The sequence below is a fragment of the Hyperoodon ampullatus genome (genome assembly GCF_949752795.1).
Source record: "Hyperoodon ampullatus genome assembly, chromosome: 1".
NCBI classification, from domain to species: Eukaryota; Metazoa; Chordata; class Mammalia; order Artiodactyla; family Ziphiidae; genus Hyperoodon; species Hyperoodon ampullatus.
This window is the reverse complement of record NC_136914.1, coordinates 126,137,119-126,153,561: the sequence shown is the minus strand read 5'-3', so window position 1 is coordinate 126,153,561 and position 16,443 is coordinate 126,137,119. Positions and strand designations below refer to the sequence as shown.

Below are 16,443 nucleotides of genomic sequence, written 5' to 3'. Positions count from 1 at the left end.
GAGGGCGCTGGGTCCACACATTTATGGGGTGACTGGCCGTCAGCTGCTCCCTGTACACGTCCTGGGCCCTCCCTCCCCTTGGCCCCCGTCTCACAGCCCCCTGCCCCCGCCCCCCATATCCCCAACAGTCTTCCCCACCGCAGCCAGAGTGGGCTCATGGAATGCGAGTAGGAGGGCGTCACTCCCACACTTCGGCTGTGCCACTGGTCTCCCACTGCTCTGACGTAAAACCCAAAGTCCTGAACGTGGCCGGCCTCCCCCGTCCTTCCTGCTCACAAAGCCCCTGGACACACGGGTCTTTCCTTGGTCCTCAAACTCCAAGCTACTTCTTGACCCACAACTTGGCTCACACTGTGTCCACTTTCTAGGAGGTCCTAATCTCAGCTCAGACCTTGCTAACTTACACTTATCCTACTGGCAAGAGCCTAGATGTCACGTCCTCGGAGAAGCCAGCACTGCCTTTGCTCTCACCACCCAGCACCCAGACCACAGTGGGCCTTCCCATCAAACACACTATAAAGTCCATTAATTTTCCCTCTCAGCACTTACCACAGTCATAATTCAAGACTTATCTTTAACCTATTGGTTTAATGTCTGCCTTGCCTCAAATTACATAAGATGCAAGGGGACGGGGCCGCCTGGATCCTGGCCCAGCATCTCACGGATGCAGCACACGGCCTTCCCTCTGCAGGTGTGTGCCCAGGCCCACCCAGAGGAGCTACAGGTCTGCGCTGGGAATGTCCCTGAGGACACAGGAATGAGCAGTGAGTGCTGTGAGCTCACGTGGGAGGGTTTGGGGATGATTCCCAGAGGTGGTGATGGTCTGGCAGAACCCTGAGGGCCTGGCTGGGCAGAGGGTCGAAGGGAAGGGTCAGAGCACGGGGATGGCCAATGTCCAGGGGCAAGTCTGCCACAACCTGACGGGCTGCAGGGGCCACAGCAGAGACAACTCCGTGTGACTTCCGTCCTGAAGGGGCTGGGGAGCCACAGAGGTTTCTACGCAGCAGGGTGAGACGGTCTGGTCAGCTGATTAGAAACATGGATCTGTGGCAACCTGGTGAAGGAGCCAGAGGGGCAAGGATGATGCGGAGAGCAGTTAGTAAGGGGCCGGGGAGGGCTGGAGCGCTGGCGGGGCAGGTGGGGAGGAAGGGGAGGGTTCGACAGCTCCAGGCCGGCAACGTCTGAGCTGAGACTGAGCTCAGGTCAGAGCTGCTGTCTCTGGCCCCACCCCTGGGAGGCGTGGCCAGTGATGGAGCTGGACGTTCCGGGCTGCCCAGTCTGAGGGGTTCAGGGCCAGCTCGCCCTTTACTAGCTGTGTGACCTCAGGCAAATTACTCAATCTTTTTGTGCTTTAGTTTTCTCATCTGTAATTTGGAAATACCTACCTCCAGGGGACGCGGTAAGAATTAAACCAGACAGTGCATGTCAAGGGTTTAGCGTATGGCCGGGCCCAAAGGAGGCATTTCCCGAGTGCTAAGGTGGGTCTCCCTAGACACGAGCCAGCCCCCAACCCCACCCCCGCCCCCGCTTCCCTCCCTCATCTCGGGCCGCTGAGCAGCTTAGCGCACCCGCTGACCCTGAACGGGCTCAGAGGGACGAAGGTGGAGGGTGAGGCTGGAGCGGATTCAGGATTTGAAAGTGGGAAGAAACAGGGCTAGACTGGACGCCCAGGACCAAAGCAGAAGCCTGGACCAGCTGTTCTGGTGGAGTAGCCCCAGGGGCAAGGGCAAGGACAAGAAACCTGTATTTCAGCAGATGTCAGTTTCCACAAAGAAGTGACAAACTAAGAGCTGCTTTGCTGAGAAGGGACGGATGAAAACTAACGATCAAATGGAAGAAGGTTTCTTAGTCTTGAAGACCTTCTGCTAAGGGCAGACATACCTGACAGGTGGGAAGCAGCCGCTTGCTCACCATGTCAGCTCTGAGAAGCAGCTTGGAACAGCAGAAGCACGTTGAGGGCTCGGAAGCTACTCAAGAACTTCGGAGACCCTCTGGGCACGGCCAAGCGTTGCTGGCTCCTTCCTCCTGGAGAAAGCCTGGCTGACCGCCGGTAGCCACCGCCTGCATCTTTCCAGAGAGCTTTTGCTCACCCTTCAGGACTCTTGATACCTGAGCATCACGTCTTTGCAAACCCACCCCACAGGCTCAGGGAGTTCTCCTTCTTCAGTGTTACTTTCCTACTCCGCATCTACAATTCCCATTAAGGTACGTCATAGTATTTTGAGTTTTCAAATTTGACTATGTTTTTGTCTTCTCTTTAGACTGCGAGGTCTCTGAAAACAAGGACTGGGACTAACTGGCTTTTATCTTTCTAGCATGTAGCACAGGGCCTGGCACATACTGGATGTTCAATAAATGTTGGGCAGAATTTAACTTGGCAGAATAAGGGGATGTAGCCATGGAACTGTTATGTTGGAGACATAAGTTAGCGATTCTATACATCTGATTCACATACTTCTTCAGAAGCCCATCTACTCAAAACAGGAGGCCCAGCCAAAGAGAACAAAGGGAGCAGGGGTCCGTAACAAGCAAGCTGTATTTGTACAAATGCTTCTGCACAAGACGCCTACTAACTTCCATAGCTATGGGTTTCCTTCAGGGAAAAAATAGGCACCTGTCACCCAGACCATTCTGGGGCCACGCCTCCATAAAAACACTAATGATTTAAGCACAAAATAAGCCTCTCAACATGTGGATAACGCTATTAAATTGGAACACTGCTTTCAATCTTTATACAAATCCACATGGCTTCAATTAACAGAAGTTCTCAATTGTTCTCCTCTTTGAGACAAAACTGACTCACGGGAAAGCAAAATTTTGCTTTCAGTGGAAGCTCCGACACACACACTAACTGATGCCCTCACCACGCACGCCTCTGCGTTTATGTAGGAACCTAAGACCCAGCCCGTCTCACACCCAGATGTCATCCCAGATGCCATGAGCACGGAGCCGAGAGAGCACAAGGCTGAGCCACTGAGCACGGGTGGGAGAGGCCGCTGACGCCCAGCATGCAAACAAAAGGGTCCACTTATATCCCAGCGAACAAAAGAGTGACAACCCCTCTACTCTGCACTTCTTCTCAGAGGCTCTTCAATACTCCTGCCAGAGGAGAAGAGGCAAGAGCCCCACCTCTGTTTCGCTGTTTCTTAGGCTCAGAAGAACTGAACTCTGCCTCTGAAATAAAACGCAGATCGCAGGTCACAACATGACCCCCAGATGGCAATCTATTTATGTCCCTATTTTCCACACAGCATTTTTCTCCCTCGAATTCCAACTGAACTTACACTTGTACCACGTTTAACTTTATGAGACACTTCTGCAGTGGTTGTACACAAGTAACCCGGCGAGGGGGTGACAGGTTCACAGGCCCACAGCCCCGTGGGAGTCACGCCACCAGGCTCCGCTCATTGCACTGAACTCACTGACTGTTTCCAAATAACCCTTATGCTCCCGTGGAGACTTCAAGACATGTGTCCACCTTCAGCTCCAGGCCCTCCCTAATGGGGCAATTGCTTCAAAACACATTCTCCAGATGGAGAAGACATAGGACTTAAAGCTGGAAGCCTCGAGCACTGCTCCCGGGCCACGCGCAGCAGGGGAGCCTGCTCTGCTGGGGAGCAAGAGGTGTGGCCCATGCACTCGTCTCCAAGGCCGCAAGTTCTCCCTCCCCGGGCGGGCGTGTTCCAGTGAAGGGGGGCCACTTCACTCGACATCCCAGATAAACGGCACCAAACACTTTTGTAACAAAGGGCTGAGCTATGGAGAAAGCAAGGGAAATGGTCCACAAAGAACCAACAAGAACATGGCAAGAAAAACAGGACCCAGTGGAGGTGCGGGAAGGGATGGCTGCCCTGGGGACGTGTGCGTCATCGTCACCATGAGGAGGGGATGGGTCTGTGGTCCCACGGGAGGAAGGAGAGCTGGAGACAAGGGGAGCTGGAGGGTCCCAGGGGGTCAGCTCCCTGCTGGCACCTTTGCACCAGCAAATGTGAACCCTCTTGAGGAAGCATCCCCCATTCAGCACCTGCTGAACAAAACATGATCTCATGATAAAAACAGATTTAGATCCTCAAGGTTTCATTCAAACACAGAATAACTATGTGTAAAATGCTTAAAGAGAGGAAAGATGAAAGAAAAAGTGATCAAGGAACAAGAGAGTATAAAAAGTTTCTAACATATTTGAAAAATAAATAAATTAAAGCTTAGAAATAAGAAGTACAGGTGAGATTAAAAACTCAAACTTAAGAGGCAGGTTAGACCCAATTATAGAGAACCACTTAACTGGAAGACTGATCCAAGAAAAGTTCTCAGAACAGACCAAGAGACAAGGAGACACATTTCAGGTATGGAGAGACCATCAGGTATGACGTGCAGGATGAGAAGGTCTAACCAGAGGTCCAGGGAGAGACAGCAGAGCAGTTAAGAGGGAATACAAACAAGATAAAATGGCTGAGAAGCATCAGACAGGGAATTTAAAATTACTCATACGCTGAGGGCTCTGATGGGAAAGGTATACAACATGCATGAACAAATGGGTAATATGGGCAGAGAGATTCTAAGAAAGAATCAAAAAGAAATGCTAGAAATAAAAAACACTGTAAGAGAAACTAAGAATCGGTAGACTGGACACAGCCAAGAAAAGAATCAATGAGCTTCAAGATAGGTCAGGAGAAACTTTTCAAACTGAAATGCAAAGAGAAACAAGAATTTAAACAAACAAACAAAACCCCCGAAAAACCACCACCAACAATGACCAAAAAAAAGAACAAAATGTCCAAGAGCTGTGCAATTTCAGAAGACATTTCAATATGGTGCCTGGAGTCTGGAAGGAGAGGTGGAACAGGCAGGAGGGACATCTGAGGGAGTAACAGCCAAGAACATCCCACACTCACAACAGATACCAAACCACAGACCCAGGAAGCGCGGAGGACACCAGACAGAATAGATACCTGCAAAATCCACACCCGGGCATATCATATTCAAACTGCAGAAAACCAAAGACAACGAGAAAATCTTGAAAGCGGTCTAAGGGGGTGGGGTTGGGCAGGGGGAGAAACCCCTGCACATACAGAATGAGGAACGCAATCACAGAGGACATCTCATTTAAAACCATGCAAGCAAGAAGAGTGGAGTTAACTGTGTTTTAAGTGTTCAAGGGAAAAAAAACCCCACCAACCTAAAATTCTGTATCCAGCGAAATTATCCTTCAAAACTGAAGGAGAGGGCTTCCCTGGTGGCACAGTGGTTGAAAGTCCACCTGCCGATGCAGGGGACATGGGTTCGTGCCCCGGTCCGGGAAGATCCCACATGCCGCGGAGCGGCTGGGTCCGTGAGCCATGGCTGCTGAGCCTGTGCGTCCGGAGCCTGTGCTCCGCAACGGGAGAGGCCGCAGTGGTGAGAGGCCAGCGTACCGCAAAAAAAAAAAAAGAAAAAAAAAGTGAAGGAGAAATAATGACTTCCTCAGACAAACAAAAACTGAGGGAACTCATCTCCAGCAGACCTGCCCTGCGAGAAATGTTAAAAGATTCTCTTCAGGCAGAAGGAAAATAATATAGGTCAGAAATTTGGATCTACATAAAGAAAGGGAGAGCAATGGAGAAGGAATAAATACAAGTAAAATAAAATGTCTTATTTTTCTTATTATTAATTGATCTAAGAAATAACTTTGCTTGAAGTAATAATAACAGTGTACTAGGTGATTAATATATGGATAAATGAAAATAATGACAGCAATGTCACAAGGGATGGGAGGGAGGAATTGGGAATAATCTGTTAAAAAGTACCTATGCTACATATAAAGCACAATAGTGGTATCTGAACAGGGACTGAGATTAGTTAAAATATATGTTCTAATACAACTGCTAAAATTGAAAAAAAGGCATAATTAATATACTAAGAGAAGACATAAAATGGAATCAGAAAATGCTCAATTAAAAGTGGAGAAGGCAGGGCTTCCCTGGTGGTGCAGTGGTTGAGAGTCCGCCTGCTAATGCAGGGGACATGGGTTCGTGCCCCGGTCCGGGAAGATGCCACATGCCGCGGAGCGGCTGGGCCCGTGAGCCATGGCCACTGAATCTGTGCATCTGGAGCCTGTGTTCTGCAACGGGAGAGGCCACAACAGTGAGAGGCCCGCATACCACAAAAAGAAAAAAAAAAAAAAGTGGAGAAGGCAGAAAAAGAAGCCTCTGATAAACAGAAAACAGTTACAAACATGGTTGTTATTAATCCAAACACATAAAAGAATCACTTCAAAAGTGAACGGTCTAAATACACCAATGAAAATACAGAGATTATCAGAGTATATTAAACAACAAGAACCTTCCCTCCTCCCAAAAAACCCAAGATCCAAGGATACCTGTCTACAAGAAACCTACTGTAAGTGGTGGGTGGGGAGAGATACACCATGGAACACTAATCGAAAGCTGGTGGAGCTATACTAACTGCAGACGGAGCTGACTGCAGAGCAAGGAAAGTTATCAGGGATAAAGAGGGCCATTACTTAATAATAAAGGGTCAACTCTCCAAGAACATATAACAATCCTAAACATGTAAGCACCTAACAAAAGAGCATCAAACTACATGAGGCAAAGCCTGACAGAGCTGCCAGGAGAAACAGGTGGATCCACTATTATAGCTGCAGACCTCAACCTTCCCCCATCAGAAACGGGGAGATCCATCAGGGAGGGATCAGTAAGGACACCCCTGAACTCAACAGCACCATCAATCAACTGCTACTTCATCCAAAAACAGCAGATTACGCATTCCTCTGAAGGAACATGGAGCATTCACCAAGAGAGACCACATTCTGGGCCACAAAGCACACTTTAACAAATTCGGAAGAACAGAAATACAGTGTATGCTCTCAGACCAGAATGTAATTAAAGTAGAAATCAGTAACAGAAAGATAGCTAGAGGATTCCCAAATATTTGGAAATTAAATCCCCTATCACTTACAGTTTTAATTTTTTCTCTAGTATTTCATCACTATATTTACCTCCTGCAACTACTTTTAACTTTCAAATAACACATCTGAACACACAAATGAAATGTATCATTGGTATGAAGACATCTGAAAACAGAAATAGTCTTCAAGTTTTTCTAATTTCAAGAAAATAAAATTTTAACAGCACTCATTCCAAGCATTTTAGGTCCTAAATATATCTGCCCCTGATGGCAAAAGTATGAATTAAAAGAATTACAACTACAGTGACATAAAGTCTTCAAGGCGACAGCTGTCATTTAACCAGAGCAGAAATTTCTAAAGGCCCTGACAACACAGAAACACCAGCAGGTCAGAAGAGCCTCAATGGGGACAGCTGCCCGCCACACTCAGCACCACCTCCCTCCTCCCAGCTGTGCGTGGACCATCACGCTGAACGGTGCTGGCCTCTCTGAGAAACCTGCTCTGACGGAGCTGAGGATGAGTCTGTGTCCTTCTAACACAGTGCATTTCTTCTCTACCGTCTCCTACGGGGCTGGGAACAAACGATGTATTTAGGTACAGACGCAGCCACAGTACTCAAGTAAGTCAAACTAACTCCAATAACACAAACCAACTTTGCAAAACCTGGTTAAGTGACAACGTAAGATTGTTTAGAAAAGCAAACATTTTTATACCAGGTACAAATGAAGTTTTCTGTCAAATGTATCTCATTTTTCCAAATAAAAATGGCATCCAACTAGTGTATTTTAAATGTATTTGAATAATCTTGACCTTAATACTAAAGTGGCTAAAATACAGCTTAACAGCTTGTCCTCCATATTTGCCTTTCCAGCCACGAATCTTTCACATCTATCTACTGGATTACAGTTTAATGGGTATCAAATAAATAGATTTCGATACAGATGATGCTCCCCCCGAAATGTTCTCCTTCCCCTTTACCCTTCTATAGACTACTTATGACGTCCTGAGAAAAGGCCAAAATTCAGGGGGAAAAAATCAGTTTTAACTAGAGGTCCCAATAGCCTTTGGGAATAATCAATTTCACTACTTTACTTGAAGATTTTTAGGAACTAATTCTTGAACAGCTTCCACCAGCAAGAAAGTATGAGAGACCATTCTATACTCTTTTCTCTGGGTAGTTCCCTAGGGACTAGAAACTGGAGCTCTATGCAGGGAAGAACAGGGGGCCAACAGCTTCCCGAACTCATACGTTCACCCAGAGGGCAAGGGCTGTGGATCAGGGAGACCATGAGAATAGCCTGGCCTTGAATACATAGCTGAATAATGCTACTTAAAATCACCCGATTAACAAAGCTATCATTAAGTGTTCAAACTGAGCAATTCAATCTAATAAAATTTAAGCATAAATGTGAGTGGTCACCAAGCACTTATCATAAGAGAACATGACAAGCTGATGACACTCTGTTATAAACCAGTGCTTATAATCTCTCGCCTGTGCCCCTCCCCAGCTATGGCAACGTGTGGCCTTCTTGAGAAAGCCCCTTGCAGGCCACGTCCTCCCTTTCTCTCCCAGTGGAGAATCACTGCTTTAAGTAACGTTATCAGTAGAGTTTGGGGAAAATTCTACTTTTGACTGACTAGAACTAATAACACGAGGCAGAATAAGTGACCAAAAAATAAAAATTCATGATAAGAGTCAATAAAGGTAAGTTCAAAATAGCTAGAGAGGCACAAAGAACAAAACTAACCTGAAAATCTCACTGCAAAGTCTAAGATACTAAACAAACCTGAGGTTCTCGGAGAAGAAATGCACGCAAAACACACTTTCCCAGCCCCTCACTACTCTCCTGGCCAGGCCTCCCGGTCTGCCCCCAGCCCCTCCCACTCACCTGCCGGCACACGGGCTTGCACTGCATGGCACCCAGGGTCCCTCCTTCAAGCTTGTTCCTTTCTACATAAAAGTCCTCGGTCTCATGCTTAGAGGACAGTCATTTTAATTTTAGACCCTGTAGAGCCCAGCCAGCGTTAGAGGACTCATGTCACATTCGAATTATTTTACCCACCACACTGAGAAAAAGAGTCAGGCCTCGAAAAGCTGCGGGTAGAGAACTGACCTGCTCTCTGAGTGGGGAGAAGCCCCGTGTGGAAGGTCCCTGAGCACAACCCGTCACTCCGGCACCATCTGAAAAAACTCTTCACGTACTAGTTAATTCTGGAGGAATAAACCATGACTTTCATGATTGTTTTTACAAGTGTAAAGGTTCAAAATTCTAAGAGTTTAAGGTATTACGGTAAAAGGAAACATTTACAGACCCTCCAATCAAGCGTGGATGCTGTCCTACACAAGCTGCCAATTTCTGGATTTCCGTTTGTTTCAACATGTACCCCTCAAGGTCTGAGTGACGGGTGAGCTTTCCAGCCCTTTCTGCCCTGACTTACCTTACTGTGTGTGAAGGGGGGCGCTGTGTACAAGGTGGGGTGGATGAGAGGGCGAGGCAGGTGTGGGACGGCGTGCAAGGGCACATGTCCATGGATGTGGGGGTAAAGATGCAGAGCGGGGTGTGTGGGCTTCTCGGGGCTCAGGAACTGGTGGCCGGGAGGAAGGGCTCCAGCGGTCACTGCCGACGGCGTCAATCCAGACGCCTCTTGTTTACAGACGTGACATTCACAAGTGTTTGGGGCTTGCTCTGCCTAAAGGGAAAGAAAAAAGAAGTATTTAGTAAATGAGTATTTAGTATTTAGGGAAACAAAGAATTGTACGGACTGAATTAGAGTCAGTCACACAGCAGATACAAAGGCAGCAGGGCCCGTCCTGACACCCCAGGTTGACGGGTCCCTCCTTGTGAGGTAAACGAGGGCCCCCAGGACTGGGACTGAAGAGACCTGAAAAGAGAAGGGGGTGCGCACCTCACCCCAGCTGGGTGTCTGCTGAGGCAGCAGCCACACCCACCTGCATTCCGTGCCTGTCTGAGCAGGGGCAAGGGGACTGGCACGATGGCAGAGTGGAGAGAGGGAGCTGGGACCAAGGACAAGGCCACCAGTGCCAGGCTCCGCCGGGCTCACACTGCTTAACGGATGGTTACACAGAGATTCTTCAAAATGCACCAGAGATGGGACTTTGGCTAAGTTGGAATGAAGCAGTCGGTGACTCTGCTCCCTCAAAACAAGTGTAAAACTGAACATAATTGTCAAAGGCAATCGTTTTGAGGCTCTGGAAATCAACCAAAGGAAAAAAACAAATTGAGAAGCGTTTATTCATGCAAATCTGCTAGAACTTTTAGGTAAGAGCAGAAGGAGTCTAGCCTTCTCACCCAGGGCTCTTCCTATTCCCAACTCCCCACACTCCTTAAAAAACTAAACTTTAAAACAAACAAACAAACAAAAAAATGTAACTCTAGAATCAATAGCAGAATTAAAATGGTACACTAAAATTTTCTTTGATATGAAAAAAGGAAGTAAAGGAGGGACAGAGGTACAAAAAACATGATACATATAGAAATAACCAGCAAAATGGTAAATGTAGATATTATCAATAATTACATTAAATGTAAATGACTCATTTCAAACAAAAGGCAAGGACTGATAGGATAAAAATATGAGACCAAACTAAAAGACTGGAAGGCAAATTTTAGACTCAAAGACACAAAGAAGCTGAAATTAAGAGCTGAAAAAATATATAACATAACAATATTCCGAAGACAGGTGGAGTATTAATATTAGACAAAATAGTCTAAGATAAGAAGTATTAGCAGGGAAACCGTTCATAATGACAAAAGGGCCAATATATTAGGGAGATAGAACAATAATTACATGGATACACATTCAACAACACTGCCCCAAAATGCATGAATCAAAAACTGGCAGATTTGAAAAAGGAACAGACAACCCAAAAGGTATACTTGAAGACTTCAATATGTCTCTCTCAAAAATTTTCAGAACTAGATAGAAAATCAGTAAGGATATAGAAGACTTGACTAACGCTATCAATCAACTTGACCCAACTTTCATTTACAGGCAGCTCCACCTAACAGGGGCAGAATACAAATTATTTTCAAGTGCACCTCTAGCACAGACCACATGTTAGGCCATAAAACAAGTCTCAATATTTGGAAGCTCTAAAATCAGTTATCTAAGCTTTAGATTCAACAAGCTAGAAACAGAACAAATCAAACCCAAAGAATATAGAAAGAAATAATGGAGATCAGAACAGAAATCAATGAAAGAGAAAAGAGACAAACAGAGAAAAGTAACAAACCCCCAAATTGGTTATTTACAAAAATGGACAAACCTATAGCCAGACTGACTGAGGGGGTTAAAAAGGAGTAAACAAAATTACCCAAATCAGGAATTAACATCACTACAGACTCTACAGAATTAAAAGACAGTATAATAAACAACCATATGATATCAAATTAGACAACTTAGATGAAATGGATAAATTCCTAAAAAGACACAAGTTATTAAACTCAACCCAAGAAGAAACAGAAAATCTGAATAGACCTGTAGTAAGTAAACAAAATTTGAATTAGTAATTACAAAATTTTCCACAAAAAGAGACCAGGCTCATGGGATTTCACTTGTGAATTCTATCAAATATTTAAGAAATCTCAATCTTAGACAAATTCCTTCAGAAAAAATAGGCAGAACAAACAATTCCCAACTCATTCTATGAGGCAGGTATCACCCTGATACCAAAGCCAGACAAAGACATCATAAGGATGGACAACTATAGACCAGTATCTTTTATTAGCACAGATGCAAAAACCCTAACAACATAACCAATCAAGCAACATATGAAAAAGGGACTCTATGCCATGAGCAAGTGGAATTTATCCCAGGAACACAAGGTTGGTTTGATATATGAAAATCCCTTGATGAGATACACCACGGTAACAGAATAAAGGATGAAAACCACATGGACATCTCAACAGATGCAGAGAAGGCATCTGAAAAACCCAAAGCATGTTCATGATAAAACTCCCAAGAAACTAGGAGTAGAACAGAATTTCCTCAACTTGACAAAGGACATCTATGAAAAACCTACAGCTAGCATCATACTTTACTGGTCAAAGACTGAATGCTTTACCCCTAAGACTCGAATAAGCAAAGACATCTGCTTGCACCACTTCTATTCAACACTGTACTGGAGGTTCTAGCTAGCTCAATAAGGCAAGAGTAGGGAATTAAATGAATCCAGATTGGAAAGGAAGAAGTAAAACTGTTTATTCACAGACAACATGATCTTGCATGTATAAAGTCCAAAGTAATCTACCAAAAAAAAAAAACAACCCAAAAACAAACCCACAAAACTTCAACCCTTCTAAAACAAGTTTATTAGCAAAGCTGCAGAATTCAAGATCAGTATATAAGAATCTATTGTATTTCTATATATTACCAACAATCAACTGAAAATCAAAATTAGAAAACACCTTTACTATAGAATCAAAAGACATCTAATACTTAAGAATAAATTTAAGAAACATGTTCGAGAACCACAGACTAGAAATTTTTAAAAACTGCTGAGAGAAATTAAAGATGATCTAAATAAATGGAAACAGCATGGTCACTGACTGACAGATTCAATTTTGTTAAGACTGTATTTTCCCAAAATTGATCCTTATCATCCCACAAATAAAAGATTAGGCCCAGAGAATTTTGCTGATGAATTCTATCAAATATTCAAGAATTCAATGCAACCTCTATCAAAATCCAAGCAGGACTTTTTGTAGAAGGTAACAAATTGTTCCTAAAATGTATACGGGGAATTCCCTGGTGGTTCAGTGATTAGGACTCGGCGCTTTCACTGTGGTGGCCCAGGTTCAATCCCTGGTCGGGGAACTAAGATACCACAAGCCATGCAGTATGGCAAAAAAAAAAAAAATAAATAATAATAATAATAAATAAAATAAAAAATAAAATGTATATGGAAATGCAAAGGACTTTGAAAAGCCTAAACAATTTTGAAAAAGGCCCGCCAAGCTGCAGGGCAGATCCTACCCAATTTCCAAACTTACAATAAAGCAATAGTCAAGTAGAGTATGGGTTTAAGGACGCAGAGATCAAATGAACAGGATACTGAGTACAGACATTAACCCATACATTTATAGTCAATTGATTGCGACAAATAGCCAATGCAATTCAACAGGGGAAAGGATGGCCCTTTCAACAAATGGTACTGGGACAACTGGATACCCAAATATGCAAAAACATGAATTTGGACCCTAACCTCAGACCATAAGCAAAACTGAGTCAAGGGCTTCCCTGGTGGCGCAGTGGATGAGAGTCCGCCTGCCGATGCAGAGGACACGGGTTCGTGCCCCAGTCCGGGAAGATCCCACATGCCGCGGAGCGGCTGGGCCCGTGACCCATGGCCGCTGAGCCGGTGCGTCCGGAGCCTGTGCTCCGCAATGGGAGAGGCCACAACAGTGAGAGGCCCGCGTACAGGAAAAAAAAAAAAAAAAAAAAAAAAACTGAGTCAAATGGACCACAGACCTAAGTAAGAGCTAAAATTATAAATATTATAGAGGAAAAGAGAGTTTTGTATTAGGTAAAATTTTCTTGGGTATGACTTCAAAAGCATGATTCATAAAAGAAAAAATTTATAAACTGGAATGCATCAAAATTAATAACTTTTGCTTTTCAAAAACACCATAAAAAACTAAGACATACCACAGACCAAAAGAAAATATTTGTAGATCACATACTTGATAAATGACCTGTACCAATATATAAATAACTTTTTTTTTTTTTAATATTTATTTATTTGGAGGTGCTGGGTCTTAGTTGTGGCATGCAGGATCTTCATTTTGGTATGCGGGATCTTTAGTTGTAGCACGTGGACACTTAGTTGAGGCATGCAGGATCTAGATCCCCAGCCAGGGATCGAACCCGGGCCCCCTGCATTGGGAGTGTGGAGTCTTAGCCAATGGACCACCAGGGAAGTCCCCACAAAGAATTATTAAACTCAAAAACAAGACAGAGGGGCTTCCCTGGTGGCGCAGTGGTTGGGGGTCCGCCTGCCGATGCAGGGGACACGGGTTCGTGCCCCGGTCCGGGAAGATCCCACATGCCATGGAGCAGCTGGGCCCATGAGCCATGGCCGCTGAGCCTGCGCATCCGGAGCCTGTGCTCCGCAACGGGAGAGGCCACAACAGTGAGAGGCCCGCGTACCACACACACACACACAAAAACAAGACAGAGAAGGAAATGCAACCCAAACGGCCCTTAAATATATGACAGAATGCTCAACTTTGCCCATAAAAAATGGAATGAAAGCTGAAACCTCACGGGGTTACCACTTCTCATCTATCAGACTGGCAAGAGTTCAAAGCTCTTCCAAGGGTAGGGGAGGACATCACGCTCTGACCCAGTAAAGCCACTCCTGGTTACCGCTCCTAGGGACAGAACTGCCTACGTATAAAATGTCAGATATGTAAGGTTACTCACTGAATAGTTTATGATGGGAAAACAAACGGAAGCAAACACAAGTGTCCATCAGCAGGGACTAAAGATAAAAACAAAACAAAACTATGACACGTCCACACGATGGAATACAAAGAGACCAGCAGCGGAGCAAGAGGAAGTGCGCTCTGTACAGGTGAAGCCTGTCAGGACACACTGCTAGGCAGGGAAGAGAACAGAGTGTGCATTAGTATAAGCCTTTTTCATGAAAAGGCGAAGAATATTTGTATTTGCATAAATAAACACTGGAAGGACCTAGTTTTAAATAGGTAAAACTGGTTACGTATTGGGACTAGGGGCTGGGGGTGAGCAGGCGCTGCAGCCGGTAGATGAGGAAGGAGGTGGGAGCGAGACTTCTCAGGGTAATAATACCTTCTAGTGTCCTTTCCTGCAGATTTACACCACCTATTAAAATGGTTTTAATCAGCCTGGACCTTCATTTGTTCTTCCTTTTATTTAAAAACTGCTTGAGCATCTATTATAAAACTCTAAGTCTCTAAGAAAAAACAATAGTCTGGTAAGGTACCCGCACCTTCGGTTAACAGAAAAACAGATACCTATCAGGAAAGAAAAGCTTCCTTACAAAACCAACCTTTTCTGAAATTTTAACATTCCACTCTTTCATTTTATTAAAAAAAAAGCCCTTCCCTTGCTTCCCAGACAAAAAACCTCCACAACACTTAAATATCTGGAGCTACTCTGCGGTGCCACAAAAAAAAAATAACGTTGATTACAGATTCAGGAAAGAGGAACAAGATTAAAGTGAGGGTACGAGTCACATTTGCTTATTTTGCAAGTATGCCTCGACTCTCTCCAGGTCTAATCTTCAGAAGTTTTTCGAAATAAAATAATTCTGTATTCAATAACGCTCATGTTTAGAGAAACTAGAGGCAGAAAAGAGACCTCTGGCAAAACAAAGTTCGAAAAAATAAAATCATACCTGCTGAGTTGAGTAAGACGGGGGTGGACTGTCCACTTTACTTTCCTCCTTCCCAGGGCCCCCGTTTCCTAGAGCTGTGTCTTCCTTTGGGGCTCCCGGGGGCTCCCCACTACTTTCGCCATCTGCCTCCTCGTCATCAGCCTCTGAAGAACTACTGCTGGTACTGCTTACCTGAGGGGACTTTAAAAACAACCCTTTGTAATTTACACTTTTTGAAACAGAAGAATGGAGGAAACTGACACACCAGACACCGTCTGATGTCACTTACTGTCACTATGAAGACGCATGCCCATACCTCATCCTTCAGGGCCATGTTTTCCCCGCCGCCGTTCAGTTCACTGTGGATTCCATTCATGCTGGCCACCACCTCGGCATCATCATAGTTACTCAGCGGATAAATATCAGCAAATTTAGCTGACAGTGGTGCAACATCTTCATCATCACTACAACTGAGAAAGCAGAGACGTCAGCACGAGGCCGCTCACGGCGAGCACAGCGAGTGCACCACCTGCCAAGCAGACGCTGCTCTCGCTCACAGGAGTGTTACACTGAGTGCCACGCGTGCTCCTCAGCATCTCCTAGTAACCTGAACGCAAGAGGAAATGCCTGGAAGATTACCATTTGTGCTATTTGGAAGAACGGAAAACAAGACTCCAGAAGGAGAAACATTAAGGAAACCACAAAATTTCATCAGATTAATTGATGTTACAAATCTATTCAAGTTGAAGTGCCCTGGTGTACAACTGTTCTCTCTGCCATTTCCAAGCAGACACAATTTTTGATTCTAATTAAAGGGGTACGGAGAACAACCGTAGATCTTTACCATTTGTTTTTATAACTGCCAATATTTCAGACACAGCCAGCTGAACAAAACTTAAAGGCACTTATGCGACAAAATACTACGAGATTTTTCACTACAAGGCCAGCTGTGGCCAAGTCCAGTCATAATCTTAATCATCAGCTTTTAGCAAGACATCCAAGCGATGGGCAAATGGAATATCTACCAAAAAAAAGTAAGAAGACTTCACGGCTAGAGCCTATGAAGACCACTTAAAATGTATGACTTTCTGGTACGTGAAAAGAGCTGGCGCAGAGTTCCTGGCTCAGCGTGCATGGTTCAAGGCATGACTGTAAGTGG

At 44.8% G+C, this 16,443-nt stretch overlaps 1 protein-coding gene across 3 annotated transcripts in view; it reads right to left on the bottom strand.

Annotated features, from left to right (window-relative positions):
• Positions 1-16,443, bottom strand: part of FAM193A (family with sequence similarity 193 member A) — a gene marked incomplete at its 5' end in the record, with an annotated part of 177,018 nt that overhangs the window by 31,300 nt on the left and 129,275 nt on the right. For 2 of the 3 annotated variants that reach the window (XM_079704779.1, XM_079704780.1), the window contains 3 exons: positions 9,344-9,595; positions 15,306-15,485; positions 15,601-15,754. In XM_079704779.1, coding sequence (XP_079560905.1) covers positions 9,344-9,595; positions 15,306-15,485; positions 15,601-15,754 — 586 coding nt within the window. The remainder of the gene's footprint in view (positions 1-9,343; positions 9,596-15,305; positions 15,486-15,600; positions 15,755-16,443) is intronic. The other variant, XM_079704781.1, reaches the window with a different exon arrangement.